This window comes from Drosophila eugracilis, unplaced genomic scaffold (assembly GCF_018153835.1).
Source record: "Drosophila eugracilis isolate 14026-0451.02 unplaced genomic scaffold, ASM1815383v1 contig_2147, whole genome shotgun sequence".
NCBI classification, from domain to species: domain Eukaryota; kingdom Metazoa; phylum Arthropoda; class Insecta; order Diptera; family Drosophilidae; genus Drosophila; species Drosophila eugracilis.
In genome coordinates this window covers 3,251,834-3,265,839 of record NW_024573030.1, presented here as the reverse complement: position 1 = coordinate 3,265,839, position 14,006 = coordinate 3,251,834, and the positions used below count along the sequence as shown (strand labels likewise).

At 39.1% G+C, this 14,006-nt stretch overlaps 1 protein-coding gene across 4 annotated transcripts in view; it reads right to left on the bottom strand.

Moving 5' to 3' along the window:
- Window positions 1-4,019: 4,019 nt before the first annotated feature.
- LOC108117436 (tyramine beta-hydroxylase) overlaps window positions 4,020-14,006 on the bottom strand; it is a 28,408-nt gene continuing 18,421 nt past the window's right edge. For 3 of the 4 annotated variants that reach the window (XM_017229855.2, XM_017229854.2, XM_017229856.2), the window contains exons 3-8: window positions 8,838-9,196; window positions 8,619-8,770; window positions 8,169-8,560; window positions 7,497-7,846; window positions 7,136-7,323; window positions 4,020-6,080 (exon numbers count right to left, since the gene is read on the bottom strand). In XM_017229855.2, coding sequence (XP_017085344.1) covers window positions 5,777-6,080; window positions 7,136-7,323; window positions 7,497-7,846; window positions 8,169-8,560; window positions 8,619-8,770; window positions 8,838-9,196 — 1,745 coding nt within the window. In that variant the 3' untranslated portion in view covers window positions 4,020-5,776. The remainder of the gene's footprint in view (window positions 6,081-7,135; window positions 7,324-7,496; window positions 7,847-8,168; window positions 8,561-8,618; window positions 8,771-8,837; window positions 9,197-14,006) is intronic. The other variant, XM_041818064.1, reaches the window with a different exon arrangement.

Sequence of the window (14,006 nt, the reverse complement as noted above, 5' to 3'; positions counted from 1 at the left end):
AATCAGTTTTTTAGCCATAGCACAGCCAAAAACGGTCCAAATGAGGAATGTAATACCTCGTAGGGCTCGTAACTTAATTACCATGATTCCCAATTGGTTTGCATTCAAATCTGGGAAACTTTATTTTTGCCGCTTTATATATTCCTGTCGAAATGCGGAAAATGTTACTCCAAAACTACCTAGTCTGGTGGGACTTACTCCAATCGCTGCCCGTTTTGTGGCAACGTTTATTGCAAATACCTGCTAGTGATTCTTTCTTTAAATGGAGGTAGTCCTCGGGGTCAGCGAATCCTTGTGGAAGCCACAAGGGGACGGAATGTCAAAGCCACTTTCATTATCAAATAATACAAAAGAAGAACCAAAATAGGTTAGTACCAAATCTGAAATACACTTGCAAATAAAGTATACCCATTAAAATCTAATAATTAAATTTTATATAATGCGAATTTTTGCGAGAAAAAATATAAAAATTCATCTTATATAATTTTTGTATGCCACAATAAAGGCAGAACGATTATTACAATATTATTACAATAATATATATATATTTATATATATTTAAAAACGATATTTAACTAAAGGAAAAACAAATTTGAACCAACAATCAAACGAGGGTTAAGAAAACTGTATCTTTAATTATTATTTTTAAATGTGACAATGTTGGGGCTTTGGTTACGTAAATACCCTCCTTGGTCGACAAACACAAACGTGGTGAAGGCCACAAAGGCCATTAACGCTATGGGGTGGCGTTGGGTTGTGGGTGGGTGGTACAAAGCAAAGTCAAAGGCAAAAGGAATTTCTTGATTAAGTAATAGGAATGTTGGGTCGGTAAAAAGCTGCATACACCAGAAATGTCACTCGTTTTATCTCGTCTCTGACGTTATTTCCCCAAAGGGGTGTGAGTCCGTTAGGTTTATCCTGACAAAGGTTCTGCTAACAGTGCCACCAGTACCGATGGGCGAGTCAATAAAGCATACTGATTAATGTCAATTTGTACTTGAATGTTTAGCATAAATTATGCATAAAACAAAGCAGAAAATAATAAAACAAAAAAAAGAAAATAAGTGCTTACAATGTCCAATTGGTCCCCAAAGTCACATCCCGCTGCCCTGCCCATATCGCAGCACACGGGGCATTTAAGCCGATTTCAGTCGCTTGATACCATGATACCAAAGCATATACTTATCAATGGGCACAAACACTAAAAGAGTAGAAAGGAACACTAAATAAAGTTATTTTTTAAAAATTGGCTTTGAAATTATGAATAATTCCTATTACTATCAGGAGTATTTAATATTTACGCAATGTATCGTAAAGACTCAATAATAAACTGAATTCATATTTCGAACGAGTATTTTCAAAGATATTATTACTGAGGAGTTATTTTCGCCAAAACATACTGGGTATTTTAAAGTCGACCATCTCGCAATAAGCAGTTTTATTTTCTTAATGCCAAAAATGCGGAAAAGCCTTTATAAAAGGGAATGAAATTACCTCAGGCTCCTGCGTACCGAGATGCTTCAGTCCTATAACTCCAACAACAATGGCAACAATCAGCCAGCCACCAACAAAAATGAAAAATAAAATAATAAATGACAACAACAAAAAAAAAAAAAAAAAAAATAAAGAAAAGTGAATCGGTGGACAAATTTAATTTTCCCATTTTTCCATTCTTTGTTTCGCCTTTTTTCCTCTTATCCTGCCACAAAAAAGCTGAACGAAAATGTCACATAATCAAATTTTTAAACGCAAGCGATTTAAGAGTTGTCGCCGTTAACAGGGATATTTTGGTTGATGAAATGCTGAGTATGAGTATATATATATATATATATATATATATAAAATACATATATAAAAATGTATAATGTGGTGTGAAGCGGTGTTCCCGGAGCTCCTTGCGATGACATATAAAATATTAACAAGAGCACCGCTCGCTCAAAAAATTTCCAATGCAAGGAAAAGCTGTGTGTTTGTTGCTTTTTTTTTTGTTATTTGAAATGAGTTGTTGGAAAAGGTGGCAAAATCAAACTAAAAAACAGGGTAGAGACTGAAGTCAGGGGGGCTTGGATGCAAAGATCAAGCCAGTCGCACAATTCGCCATGAAGCGTGAAAACAAATTTACTCTACTCTTTACAGAGGGTGTTTAGAAATTTCCTGTGACTATGCGGCTGTTTGCATACCTTAAGTTAATTGCAACCGTACATTTTTTACCGTTCTGTGAAATGAATTGCAATTTACGCTTGTAGAATTATATAATTGTAATCTTATATTGCATTCATTAGATTTTGTATTAACCAATGCTATTTTATGTACAAAATATTATTATTATATTATTCATCATAAGCATTTGAAATCTATGCAAGAAATATCTTTGGAAAGGGCGAACATAAGGAAGCCATTCTACTTTTTTTTGTCTCCTTGTATATAAATTAGAACACATCAAAAGTTTGTGACATTAAATTTCGTACCCTCGTGCCATTTCACAAAACTCGTTCCCACACGCAGGATAAATGTTTTGGCAGAATGAGTCTGCGGTTGAATTTGGTAACTGGAATGAGAATGAAATTGGGAATGGGTATACCAATGCCGATGACAGTAATGATGCTACGCGGGCGCGAGTAACCGGGTGTAAGCCTCGAACCCAGACCCAAAAAAGCCTTTGTACCTAAACCGTAACCTCAACTTTTACAGTCAAACAACAGAAACTGGTAACGCATTCCAACTTTTTAGTTTTTAACAAAATTGAATTACTTTTATAAGATGATCATATTATACATATACATTACTTTTTATTTTAGATTTTACGCAAGGCTTAAAAAAAATGCAACATTTGACTTATGCAGGCTTGACTGTAGCTTACAGGTTTTGGCACTAACCAGAACAAGGCGGTCATGATGAAGGTTGGGTTGATTAAATGTCCTGCTCCAGCTCCTGCTCCAGCTATATGTATATCTCCCTGTGTGTGCGAGCGTGAAAATGCAATGACAACAACCCGAAGAAGGCGATTACACATACACACACATACGTGGAAGAGATTTTTGGGGGCGATGCCTCCACGTATGCCATTACGTTAGGTTATGTTACGCATACGCCGCGTATGCCGCGACCACTTGACTTTTCGCAGTCTCGAATCGGGATTCTGCCGCTGACTTCACTCGACTTCAACAACACTGTTCCAAAATAAAAAATGCCTTCAAGTATTAAGAGTATTTCTTAAATGCTTTGACTTTGTCGGTTTTTTTTCCAAAAATAATTCCAAAGTAATTCAATAATAAAAGCAAATATTTTCATAATTAAAATATTTTAGTTGTATATTATTTAATGACTAAAATTATATAATTCTCCGGATTTCAGTATTGCTCAAGTGTAGCAAATATTCCATTTGCCTTCCTCTTTCGATGTTCATTCTTATCGCTCACTCTGTCCGACTTTTTCCCTGTTTTCTTTTTTCTCGTTTAACATCCGATTTTTGCTAGCTTTTCCAGAGGAAAAGAATGTGAATGTAAATAACATATATATGTATGTATACAGTCTGTCATTTGCTTGAAGGCTTCCATGTCTGATGAAATAATGCTAATGGACTGAAAGCTGTTATACTAAGTCTCCAAAAATAATCCATTTACAGGAAAAATTCCTCAAGGGACAACTCTTGACACTCACTTACATTCTTTAACTTAAAATCATAACCAAATGTCAAGAAATACAAATTTCTCGTTTTCTATTCTTTTCCTTTTTGTTCGTATATAATGTAGTTTGTCCTTCTTTTTATATAGCTCCTTGAATTTTTGGTGTGTGCGCGTACGAGCGACGCCAATGAATATTAAAATATTTGTTGTTTTCGTTTAAAAAACTTTTAATTGGATTGCAGCGTTTTTAATACTCTCATGACTACCAACCCATCCAATCAGCCGTCCAACGCCCTTGCCCCTTTTACGTTGGTCACACAAAAATTTTCCACAAAACTGAAAAATCAATTAAAATGGCCGTTCGTCAGTCAACGCGTTAAAGGATCAAATCTGCAATAGGGACAATAAAAAATGAAAGTCCATCGTTGAGCGGTTTAAGTCCTTGAATAATATCAAACACTCAGGGTTTTTCGCAATTCCAAAAAAATGTGCAGAAGACATATGTAACAAGAAAATACGACTTTAAAAAGGGGTAATGAATTTATAAATAAATGGCTATGTATTTAAAGTACCTTCTTACTTTAAAGCCCATAAGTAAATCTTGATTCAGTCAGTAAATTAATGATATTACTTTTTTCATATAGTTTCTTTCAAGTATTTCATTAAAGAACTCTCGTTTCTGGTATGGTGGTCAGTTTTTATTAGATAATTTATACGTTTTACTTTTTTTTTGGTTTCGCTTTCGATTCGTTTTTGTTTTTTTATAAATATTTCATCTACATAGTTTATATATTTCATGTGTATATATATTTTTCTTTATAGCCATAGAACAATTATCACATCTTACATATGTATGTTGGCTACACTTAAACGTATCCATTACATGTTTACTCAAATGTATGTATTTGTTTGTATGTGTTTGTTCGGGTGCATTTTAAAGGGTAATTTTTATGAAAAAATTAGGAGAAGAAATTATGGATGTATCCCTTGAGAACAAAATAAAACAATTCATGGGTGCATGTGGTAAGCTCCTGGCTGTCGGTAGCCTATCTACAATGTCCCATGATCCCGCCTTGTGCTCTCCAACTTTTCAATACATTTTCCATACAAAATTTCTTTGACTTTCATTTTTTCGCCATTTTTTCCGTTTTGTTTTTCTCGAAGCTTCTTGGTAATTAGACTTGGCAACGTCGGGTTGCATCAAAAGTTTGCTCATTTATATTGTATAAACAGTGAGTAACAGCATCCCACTTTCTTGGCCTTCTTGGTTCCGGCCACTTTGTCCATTTAAGTCCGTTCCGTTCCATTCAGTCAGTTGGCCATTTAATTTTTCAGCTGGCGCTGAGAAGTATGCTACAATTTCGTTTGAGCCAAGTTCAGTGCGTTTGTGCGAGTATGTGATGGCATGTTTGTGTGCGTTTGTGCAAGTGTGTGTGATGTTGTGTGTTCGTGTGGGCCATGCCTTGTAAGCTGGTTTTGTGTTAAACGTTTTAGCCTGGCGGCGCTGTCAGTCGGCAAAATTTCAAAGGCTGGCCAAGACAACAAGGGCAAAGGGCACACAAGCACGAAAACAAGAAAATGAAAATGAAAACGAAAACGAGCCCAAACAAAAGCAAAAGCAAAAATAAAAGGAGGTAATAAACAAAACAAAAAGAAGAACAAGAACAAGAAGAATAAAAATGATGGTAAATGCATTAGTTATTTAAAGAGTGAAAACATTTGTTTTGGCCTGTTGCCCTTATATTGCTTTCACTTCAGCCCATACAAACGCACTCACACAAAATCACGATAATAATGCTAATGGCGTTGTAATAAACGCGAAAATATATATACAGCAAATCAGTAAATTAATATAAATAAATTAAAATAAATTCTTAAGATTTTTAAACAAAAAAAGACATTTGCCTCCTAAGAACTTTTTCGTAACCTAATCAAAGTGTCTCTACTTTGTACTAGAAAAAACGAAAGTAAAAAAAGAGTCTTAAAATCAAAAACCCCCTAAAATCCATTTAGTGTGCTAGTGAGTGTGTGTGTGTGTGTGTTTGCAGGCGTCTAATGTCGTGGTTTTAATGTGTCTGTGTTTTGCCACGCCCCCATGTCAGCCAATGCGTTTATGCCCTGTTCGCTTAATGCCTAATGCATCATAATGCCTAATAGATGCACTCACCAAGCAAATCGCATTCGCCCTTCTCCAGTGGCTTCAGCCACAGTGGATTGTAGTTAGGGCACAATTTCCGATGGATGGGTATGCGAATTTGCACTGGCGTTGCTGCCACACCCTCCCAACTGGCGCGGCCCTCGAATCGGGACCCATCCGACCTGTTGCACTGCATGCTCAGCGGCTCCTGCATGTACATGGTGTATAACTGGTCGATCCTCGGCTGACTCCATTCGATGCTCCGGTAGTTTGATGACCTGGCTCCATTCAGATGCACGCCATGCTGGTGCTCCGTACTGCATGGATAAAGGAAATAGAATAATATATATAAATCAATTTCAATATTATCTAAGCTGACAAAATATTAAAGATCTGTAGATATTTTCTTCTAAAATGTAGCTATTACGGTCTTAATGACACACGAATTAAAATGATTTAAGCTTGGGTAAGCCGCAACAATAGCTTTAACCCAACCCAGCCATTTCCATTTCCGAGTCGCACCTGGCGGATGTGCTTGTGGATGTGGATCTACAAAGTGCTCAGCCAAGGTCGCATTCCAAGTTTCACCATTATGGTGGTTTCGGCTCTAATCTAATGTAAACTTCGCCATCAACTGCTTAAAGTTGGCAATTAGCGAACACCTTTTTTGGGGTCGAAAAGAGGGGCGGAATGTGAGAGGGTAGAACAGGCGTACGGGGCGTAGCCACAGGAAGGGAACAAAGAGCATTTGGGCCGTTATGAATGCGCCAAGGAATCGAGCCTCGAAAGGGAATGCCAAAAAGTTTCCCTTTGATGCACAAGGAGCCAAGCGGAAGAACCCCCCTAATGAAAACCCACAATCCCACCGCTTATCACCCTTCAGCCCCCTGGAATGCCCATCTAGGATCCCCCCTCTAGGTTTGTGACGTCGCCTGTCGTCGGTGTTCGTTACTGCGTAGATTAAAAAATATTTCTTCCATTAGCGCCGCAAAACGCCCGCGGGATGGATGGATAGAATGCCATGAATGTGCATGGGCGTTATAATTGTTGAATAAGGGCAGGGCAGCGAACAAAAAATAAAGAAACAGAAAAAAAGGATACTAAAAACTAGAGAGTGAGTCAGCAAAAGTCATAGATTCGCCTGCAGCACTTTTCCAGAACGAAAGGGTTTTTGGCGGTCAAATCTAATCTAATCAATCAGTGGAGAATATATCAACTTTGAAATGACTCCACACATATTTTAATAACAGTTACTTATTAAAACTATTACTTTTCTAAAAATTCTTTCTTTTCTTCCCCAAAATATAATCACTTTTAAGATTGAGGGTTTCATGGCTTTTAAATGATTCAAAATTTGGCTAATAACTCTCACCGCTTCATGTAGATGAAGTAATTCTCGAGCGTCTCCTCGGAAACTGAACTCTTGCAGACCTCCAGTTTGGTGGCCGGATAGTAGTGGATGTAGTTGACGCACATCTCGTCGCTGATAGAGAATCCCCCGAGGGCAGCGGTCTTGTCCTCCTTGGTGTTGTAGTAGCAAGTAGTCACTAAGGCGTCGCCCTAAAAAAGCCAAAAGAAAAACTATTGCTAGATCAAACGGATAACAAGGATGTCAAGACTTCTAACTTACGCCCAAAAAAACACCAACCACAAAATCAAAAGAGTTTTTAAATAGTAAATTTAACTTAGAAGACCTCTCTTTTAAGGAGCTTGTCATCTGGGGATACACTCACCGGCAGGACACGTGGCTTGTAGTGCAGGGTGCGCATCTCCTGGAAGTGGTTCGAGTAGAAGTCATCGCGGTTAACCTCCCGCAATTCCTGTTCCCCGCGGAAGTGCCGCGTTAGGACTCGCACACCACGCAGATGAGTATGTAGCTGGGATCCGAATATGATGATGCCCGTGGCCGGGAGAGCTGCCCTTGTGCAATCGGCCACACAGTAACCGGTTAGCGGGAAAGCGGTCTGGCCCGGCGGTATGGCCATCTTGTCGGTGTATTCCAGGCCTAGTTCCATTACAGCGGCATCATATTGACGTAGTGTCTTGGACATCTTGATGCGAAAGCCCGAATTGTCCACCAAACCTTAAATGACAGAATTTGAACAGTCAACAATAGGGCGGATGATTAATATTTATTTCGGGATATTAATTTTAATCTTGTTTTCAAAAACCATTTTTGTTTACTTTGTTTGATAAAGAACAGGTGTTCATCACAAATCCTAAATGGCTTTCAATTGACTCTCCAATTAAAATAAATATATATGAAAAGTATGTAATAAGCTTAAAGCTTGAACAGAATCCCTCGATGGAGCCACGTGTGGCGATGCAGCTCATCACTTAACCAAATCGGTTTTGAAGGAAGGTAATCCTCTTTGGCCAACCCACCCACTTCGCCAGCCACTCACCCGCCTGCTTCTCCGGATTATTGAAATGAACCTCCAGCCGGACGTAGGGATTGAATCCGGGTCCACCGATGGGCAGACCAGCCTCTGGAGGATAAGTAAAGGTGCTGGCACCCATGGCCCACAGCACCATCACCTTGGAGCAGACCTTGGCCTTGGGCGGCATCTTTTCACAGTCGCCATTGTACAGGGGAATCTCTTCGTGCTCGCCGGCCTCGCAATGGAAGACCTCCATGTGATGTACGATGCCAGGTGTACGGATGAGTGGTTCGAATTGGACAATGTGATGCCGTCGCCGGAGATCGCCATCTAGACGCTGAACATGGCACCAGTAAGTAGTCTCCTGATTGGGAATCTGTGCATCTTGAAGTTTGATCTCCATGTGGTCTAGCTCGCTGGGGATCAAATAACCATAGTCAATCCCTAAATAAATTTTGTTTCTTCTACACTTACGTTTCCGGTATAAGTATCTTGTCCGCTCGAAGCAGCTGGAGCATCTTAACACCCGCCTCATGCGGTGCCGTCACATTGGGCAAAGCAAACTGGTGATCCTCCAAGGCCAGCTCGGTTTCACCGCGTGCCCAAACCACATACATTGTGCCCTCCTGCCAAATACATTAGAGTACTGATAAATCCGGGAAAAAAGTAACTCCACCACCGGGATTAACTTACATGAAGTCGCAGATCTAAAGGATCACAGGTATCAAACTTTCTCCTAAAGGCCAATGTAAACTCATCCATCTTGAAGACCTCGCAATCCTGTTGATAATCCCGCCTCACCCATTTTCCATCCGGACTGGTGTACGTATCGGTTACGGCATTAAAGAATCCATTCTGATTCTCAAAAAAGCAAATATCCGCATCTGCCAATTCGCCGCGCTTCGAAAATCCCAGATAGAACCAGCGGTGCTGTTCGTTGAAGGCATTCTGCAAATGGAATAGGACCTCCTGCTTGTACCAGTCCACCATCCAGCTCAGCTTGATCTCCTTGTCATCCAGGTAGATCTCATGCAGCTTCGTGTCCGATAATCCTGGAAAAGTGATCAGGGTTATATGATAATATATAAATTAAACTATTTTTGTATATTATTTTTTTCATATTACAATCTAATTTTTTCTATAATTTAACCTTTAGATTGATATAATTCCTAAGCTTCCTACCAAATGAATAGCTCAAGACATCGGATTGTTAAAGACAACACCCTGTGGCGATGTGCTAGTTTAATTTATTAATTAGCCCAGCTCAGAGTGAATGGGGGCAATGGGTTGGTATACCATTGGATGGCCCAGCTGCGAAGTCAATTTCCCACGGGACCTGATGCTGTCAGTGTTATCCGACCTGTTACTCTCAGTTGGTTGTACTGTTCTGTCCTGCATTGTCCTGGACAGTCCACATTCACATCCACAGCCACCGACAGGCGAAGTTATTGGTGGCCATTAAGCCGGATCCTCTGCTTTGGTTACCAATCCCGGCAACTGTACATCCGTGTGGAGATGGTGATATAATCAAGTTGCCTGTGTACTAATTACCCAAATAAAAGCAAGCCACGCGACTTCAATTCATCGGTATCCACTACCCGCGAGCTCATAACCCTCAGGATGCCTAGGAAACTGAGGGAGTCCGAAGAGAAACTCATGGAATAACGGCAACTTGACAACGGTGGGATAGCGTGGATTTATGTTGGCAGCGACTTGGTCGAAACGGCAGCACATCAGGCACATCAATTACGGCAACAATATCAACAACAACAGCAATCGTGTATCCAGTGGAGCGGCAGTAACGAGAGTGAAGGAAACCCCAATAAAATGTCAAATCCAATTGGCAAACACACGCCGAGATCGAGGACGTTGAGGAAGAGGATGAAGATGAGGCCAAGAGCGAGGACCATGGCCAGAAACTCTGAGAGTGGATGTGGATACGGATACGGGTGTGGATGTGAATGTGAATGTGGATGTGGCTTTGCAGGGCAGTTCGTAAAGTATATTAAACTGTTTAACAGTGAGCAATATTTTAAAAGACCAATGGTAATAATGTTAATTTTTTAAATAAAAGAAAATCTTGCAAACAAATACTAAAGTTTAATTGAAAATACTCATAGTAATGAAATGAATAAAAATCATTTATGACCAAGTTCGTATTCTTTTTTTTTCCAGTGCAGCTAGATGAAGACACAGAAGGCAGTGCAAAAGCAAAAAGCAAAGGCAAAAGCGAGAGCGATAGAACGAAAATAAAAACACTCGATTACAATCAAAAGTGACAGCGGTCCGTGGTTTTTTTACAATGCCCTAGTGGGGGAGCGGGGTGGGCGTTGGCTTATTTTGACATGGGTGCGGGTGGAAGGGAATCAAAGAGGGTTGGTTACCCATAGGATTCCGGGCAATGGTGCGTTGATGAATTTCGCTTTCCGCTCCCTGGTTGTCCAAACCAGAGCAGTTCAATCAAGTTCGGCGGAAGTAATATGCTCCAAAAGTGAGTTGGGGCTGCACTCGCGGCACCGCCCGATTACCACCCACTTTACCAAGTCCAAAAGCTTCAGTGTGTGCGTGTGTGTGTGCGACTGTTTGCCACTAAAATTGATTTGTTACTGTACATATGTCTCACTTCACTTTTACAAGGGGCACGGACACAGACATAGACACACACATACAGCCCAACCGCAGAGAACCCCAACGAACCGGAACTGGAAAACCGTAAACCAAACAAGCCCCTCCTACCGCCACTCCATTTCTTCGTCGGCGAAAGTTTGGTAATACGAAACAAATCGGTTTTGTTACTCCGCTCCCAAACGTTTGCCATTTTGGAAATTGTTTCAGAAGGGGGGAAAGAGGGAAATGGAGTTTTAAGCCAGTGAAAAACTCATAATTGGCTGGTTGATCGTCGTTAATTACTTGGCATTGGTGTTATATGTGATTACTTACAGTTTTTTAGTAAAGTAATATGGAGTGTTTGAACTCTCTCCTCCGAATATCATAGGAATTCCCTTAAACTTAATAGGATCCTGATAAGGGTAAGTTTAACCATATCTACCTAAGTAATACAATGTGTATCGTTTATGTTCTTTTGCGATTGGAATGAGTACTCGTAGGTCATTGTAAATTCAGTTCGTGGAATTGGCCCAATTGATTTGATTTGGCCATGATTATTGAACTGCTCTCGCATCCTTGGAATTTAGGCATTCCTTTCGGTATTTTGGCAATTTGATTCCCGGCAAAACAATTGAAGAGCCACATATACTCGCACATGGATACAGTCTATAAGTCGGTTGTAGGTATAAGTGTGATAAAATTTAATAAACTTGAAGTTTATTGCATTTGCTTGACTGCTTTTCGGTTGTGCTCTCGCCCTCTTATCCAATTGAAAAGTCTTATGATTTCTTCTAAACCCCACTTGAACTTGAAATGCCATTTTGATGCTCTACTTCTTCTCCTTTATTTTCTTTTTTTTTCGATTTTGATAGTGGATGGGGGAAACTATGGGAGATCCTTGAGGGAATGTGCCGCATAGTTTTGTGTCTTCGGACTGATGACGGGAATGATGAGGATGTTCCGCGCGGAAATGCCAAGGCGCACAGGAATTTTCTTATTATTTACTGGATGCGAACGAACGGCACTTGAAGGCATGTCCAATTTCTCGCCACCCACTGCCAGTCACTGCGATTCTCGCCAATGCCCGCACATCGAACATACCAAAGTGCTTCGCAAGGCTACACAGCAAGAAAAAGTTTGTCATATATTTTTCATAAAAGGCTTACAATTGTCACACTCTTTTCTTATTAAATTGGTTTGTCATATTTTTTAGATCTAAAAAGAGGTAAAATACGGCTAATATTGCCTGATTAATAAAGGTTTTACCAATATAAATTGTGCAGTAATTACATAAACTTTTAAAAACTTATTATTATCAAAAAAACCCATTTCTCACAGTGTAATTTTTGTTTTTGGACGATGGGCTGCCACAGGCGCTCGAGGATGATGTCATTATAATAATGTTATATGCACAAATCGTCAATTGGTTTGGCCCGGGGACGATTTAGCTTGGCTTTAGACAACCTACCACCGACCTCCTGCCCCTCTCATTTGTCGCATTTCCAGCATTTCCCACATTTCCCCTTCCAATTTCGCATTCCGATTCCCATTCGTTCATTCAAATTGCCGCTCAAGTGACGCAAAAGCATCTGGGGAATGAAATGTTCGTGCTTTCTCTGCCAGCTTTGTACCAACTTTCTCCGCCTCTATTTGGCTGCCCCACTTAACACTTTATTGGATTCCTTGTGTTGTTGTTGCCTTTCCATGTCCTGTTACTCTTATCACTTATCATTATCCGCGCTCTCATCTGTCCACTTCGATTGCCATGTCCAGGACATTGGCTCATAATATAAATTGACTGCGTCCTTGTGGCTCTTTTTCCCCATTTTTGTTGCCTCTTTGAGTTATGAAATGGCTTGGCATAAGCACTTGATATATATATATATTTTGTTAATTTCAATAAAAATTCAAGTTGATATAATTATTATACTTTTTCTTTTATACATTTTTTACATTTTTAAAAAAGTTTGCCTACTTTCCAGCGCATATATTAAGTTCCTAAGTATTAGGTAACTTTAACTTTGAGACATTATCACGCCTTCCCTTTGATTGAGACAAATATTTGAACAAATTTCGCTTTCGCTCAGACACTTACCTACATTCCATTCCCCTTACGAAGGCTTGAGAAATGCGGTCGGAGCTCTATATAAATTATTGAGGATTTATTGGGTGCACTCCTTACACGCTCACATATATATATATGTATATATAGATATATATTGGCATTTTGATGGACTTCCTATCACACCCACGTACCCAAAATTACACACGCAAAAATCTAGTGATGGGAAATATCTTAACAGGAGAACTACATTTAGGAATACATTTTCAGAGGGTTTTGAAAATTTGGTTAGAAATCTAAGCTTACAATGATTTTGTTTAATACACACATTGATTTTTTTTTTGGTATAAGATAATAGTTAATAAAATTGTAGCACTTCCCTCACTAAATCACACCAAATTTTCGCACTTTGTCTAGAACAAATGAGCCCACATTTAGTTTACCATACAGCTTATTTATGGCAACCACTTTGCGCCACCTTTCGATGATGACGATTCGCATAGTGATGATGATGACAAACGATCTTTGGGAAAAATGGATACTTGTATATATACTATGTATATATATATATATTTATATCTGGCAGTGAGGGCAGTGGGGCTGTTCAACAACTGCCGTGACACATTGAGTAATGACACTCTCAAGTCGATAATCCATTAGGATGTCCAACACTAAGCCCTATGAATCGTTAATTCCTCCGGGGAGTTCGGCTTTTTCTGGCAGCAGGGTCACATAAATGCCAGAAGAATTAAAACAAATTTCCGAACAACATTTTCTTCTTAACTTCAAACCAAAGTTAAATGGTCAACTGTCAAACTTTTCAAAAAGCAAACAAAAACCATTTTTCCCAAGGAATTTAGTTTCTAAGTACACCGAAAATAAGAATTATTTATAGTAAAAATCCTTCCACATTACTCTTTTTTGTATGGCAATTGATATTAAATATTACATTAATCCATTTTATGTTTGTTATAATCATAATAATTGAAAGAAAACTATAAGATATTCCTAAGTAGTAGTATATTTTTCGCTAAGTGTATGTTTGTAAATAAGCCAACCGAAAATGGCTTTGGATTATTTTGTCATTTTCAAGGAACCCTCAAATCCTTCGGCAAATTTTAATTTTAATCATAAAAAGGAGAAGGCAACTCTTCAATGTTTTTTGTGCGTTAATTTAGTTTCGCATTTTGGTA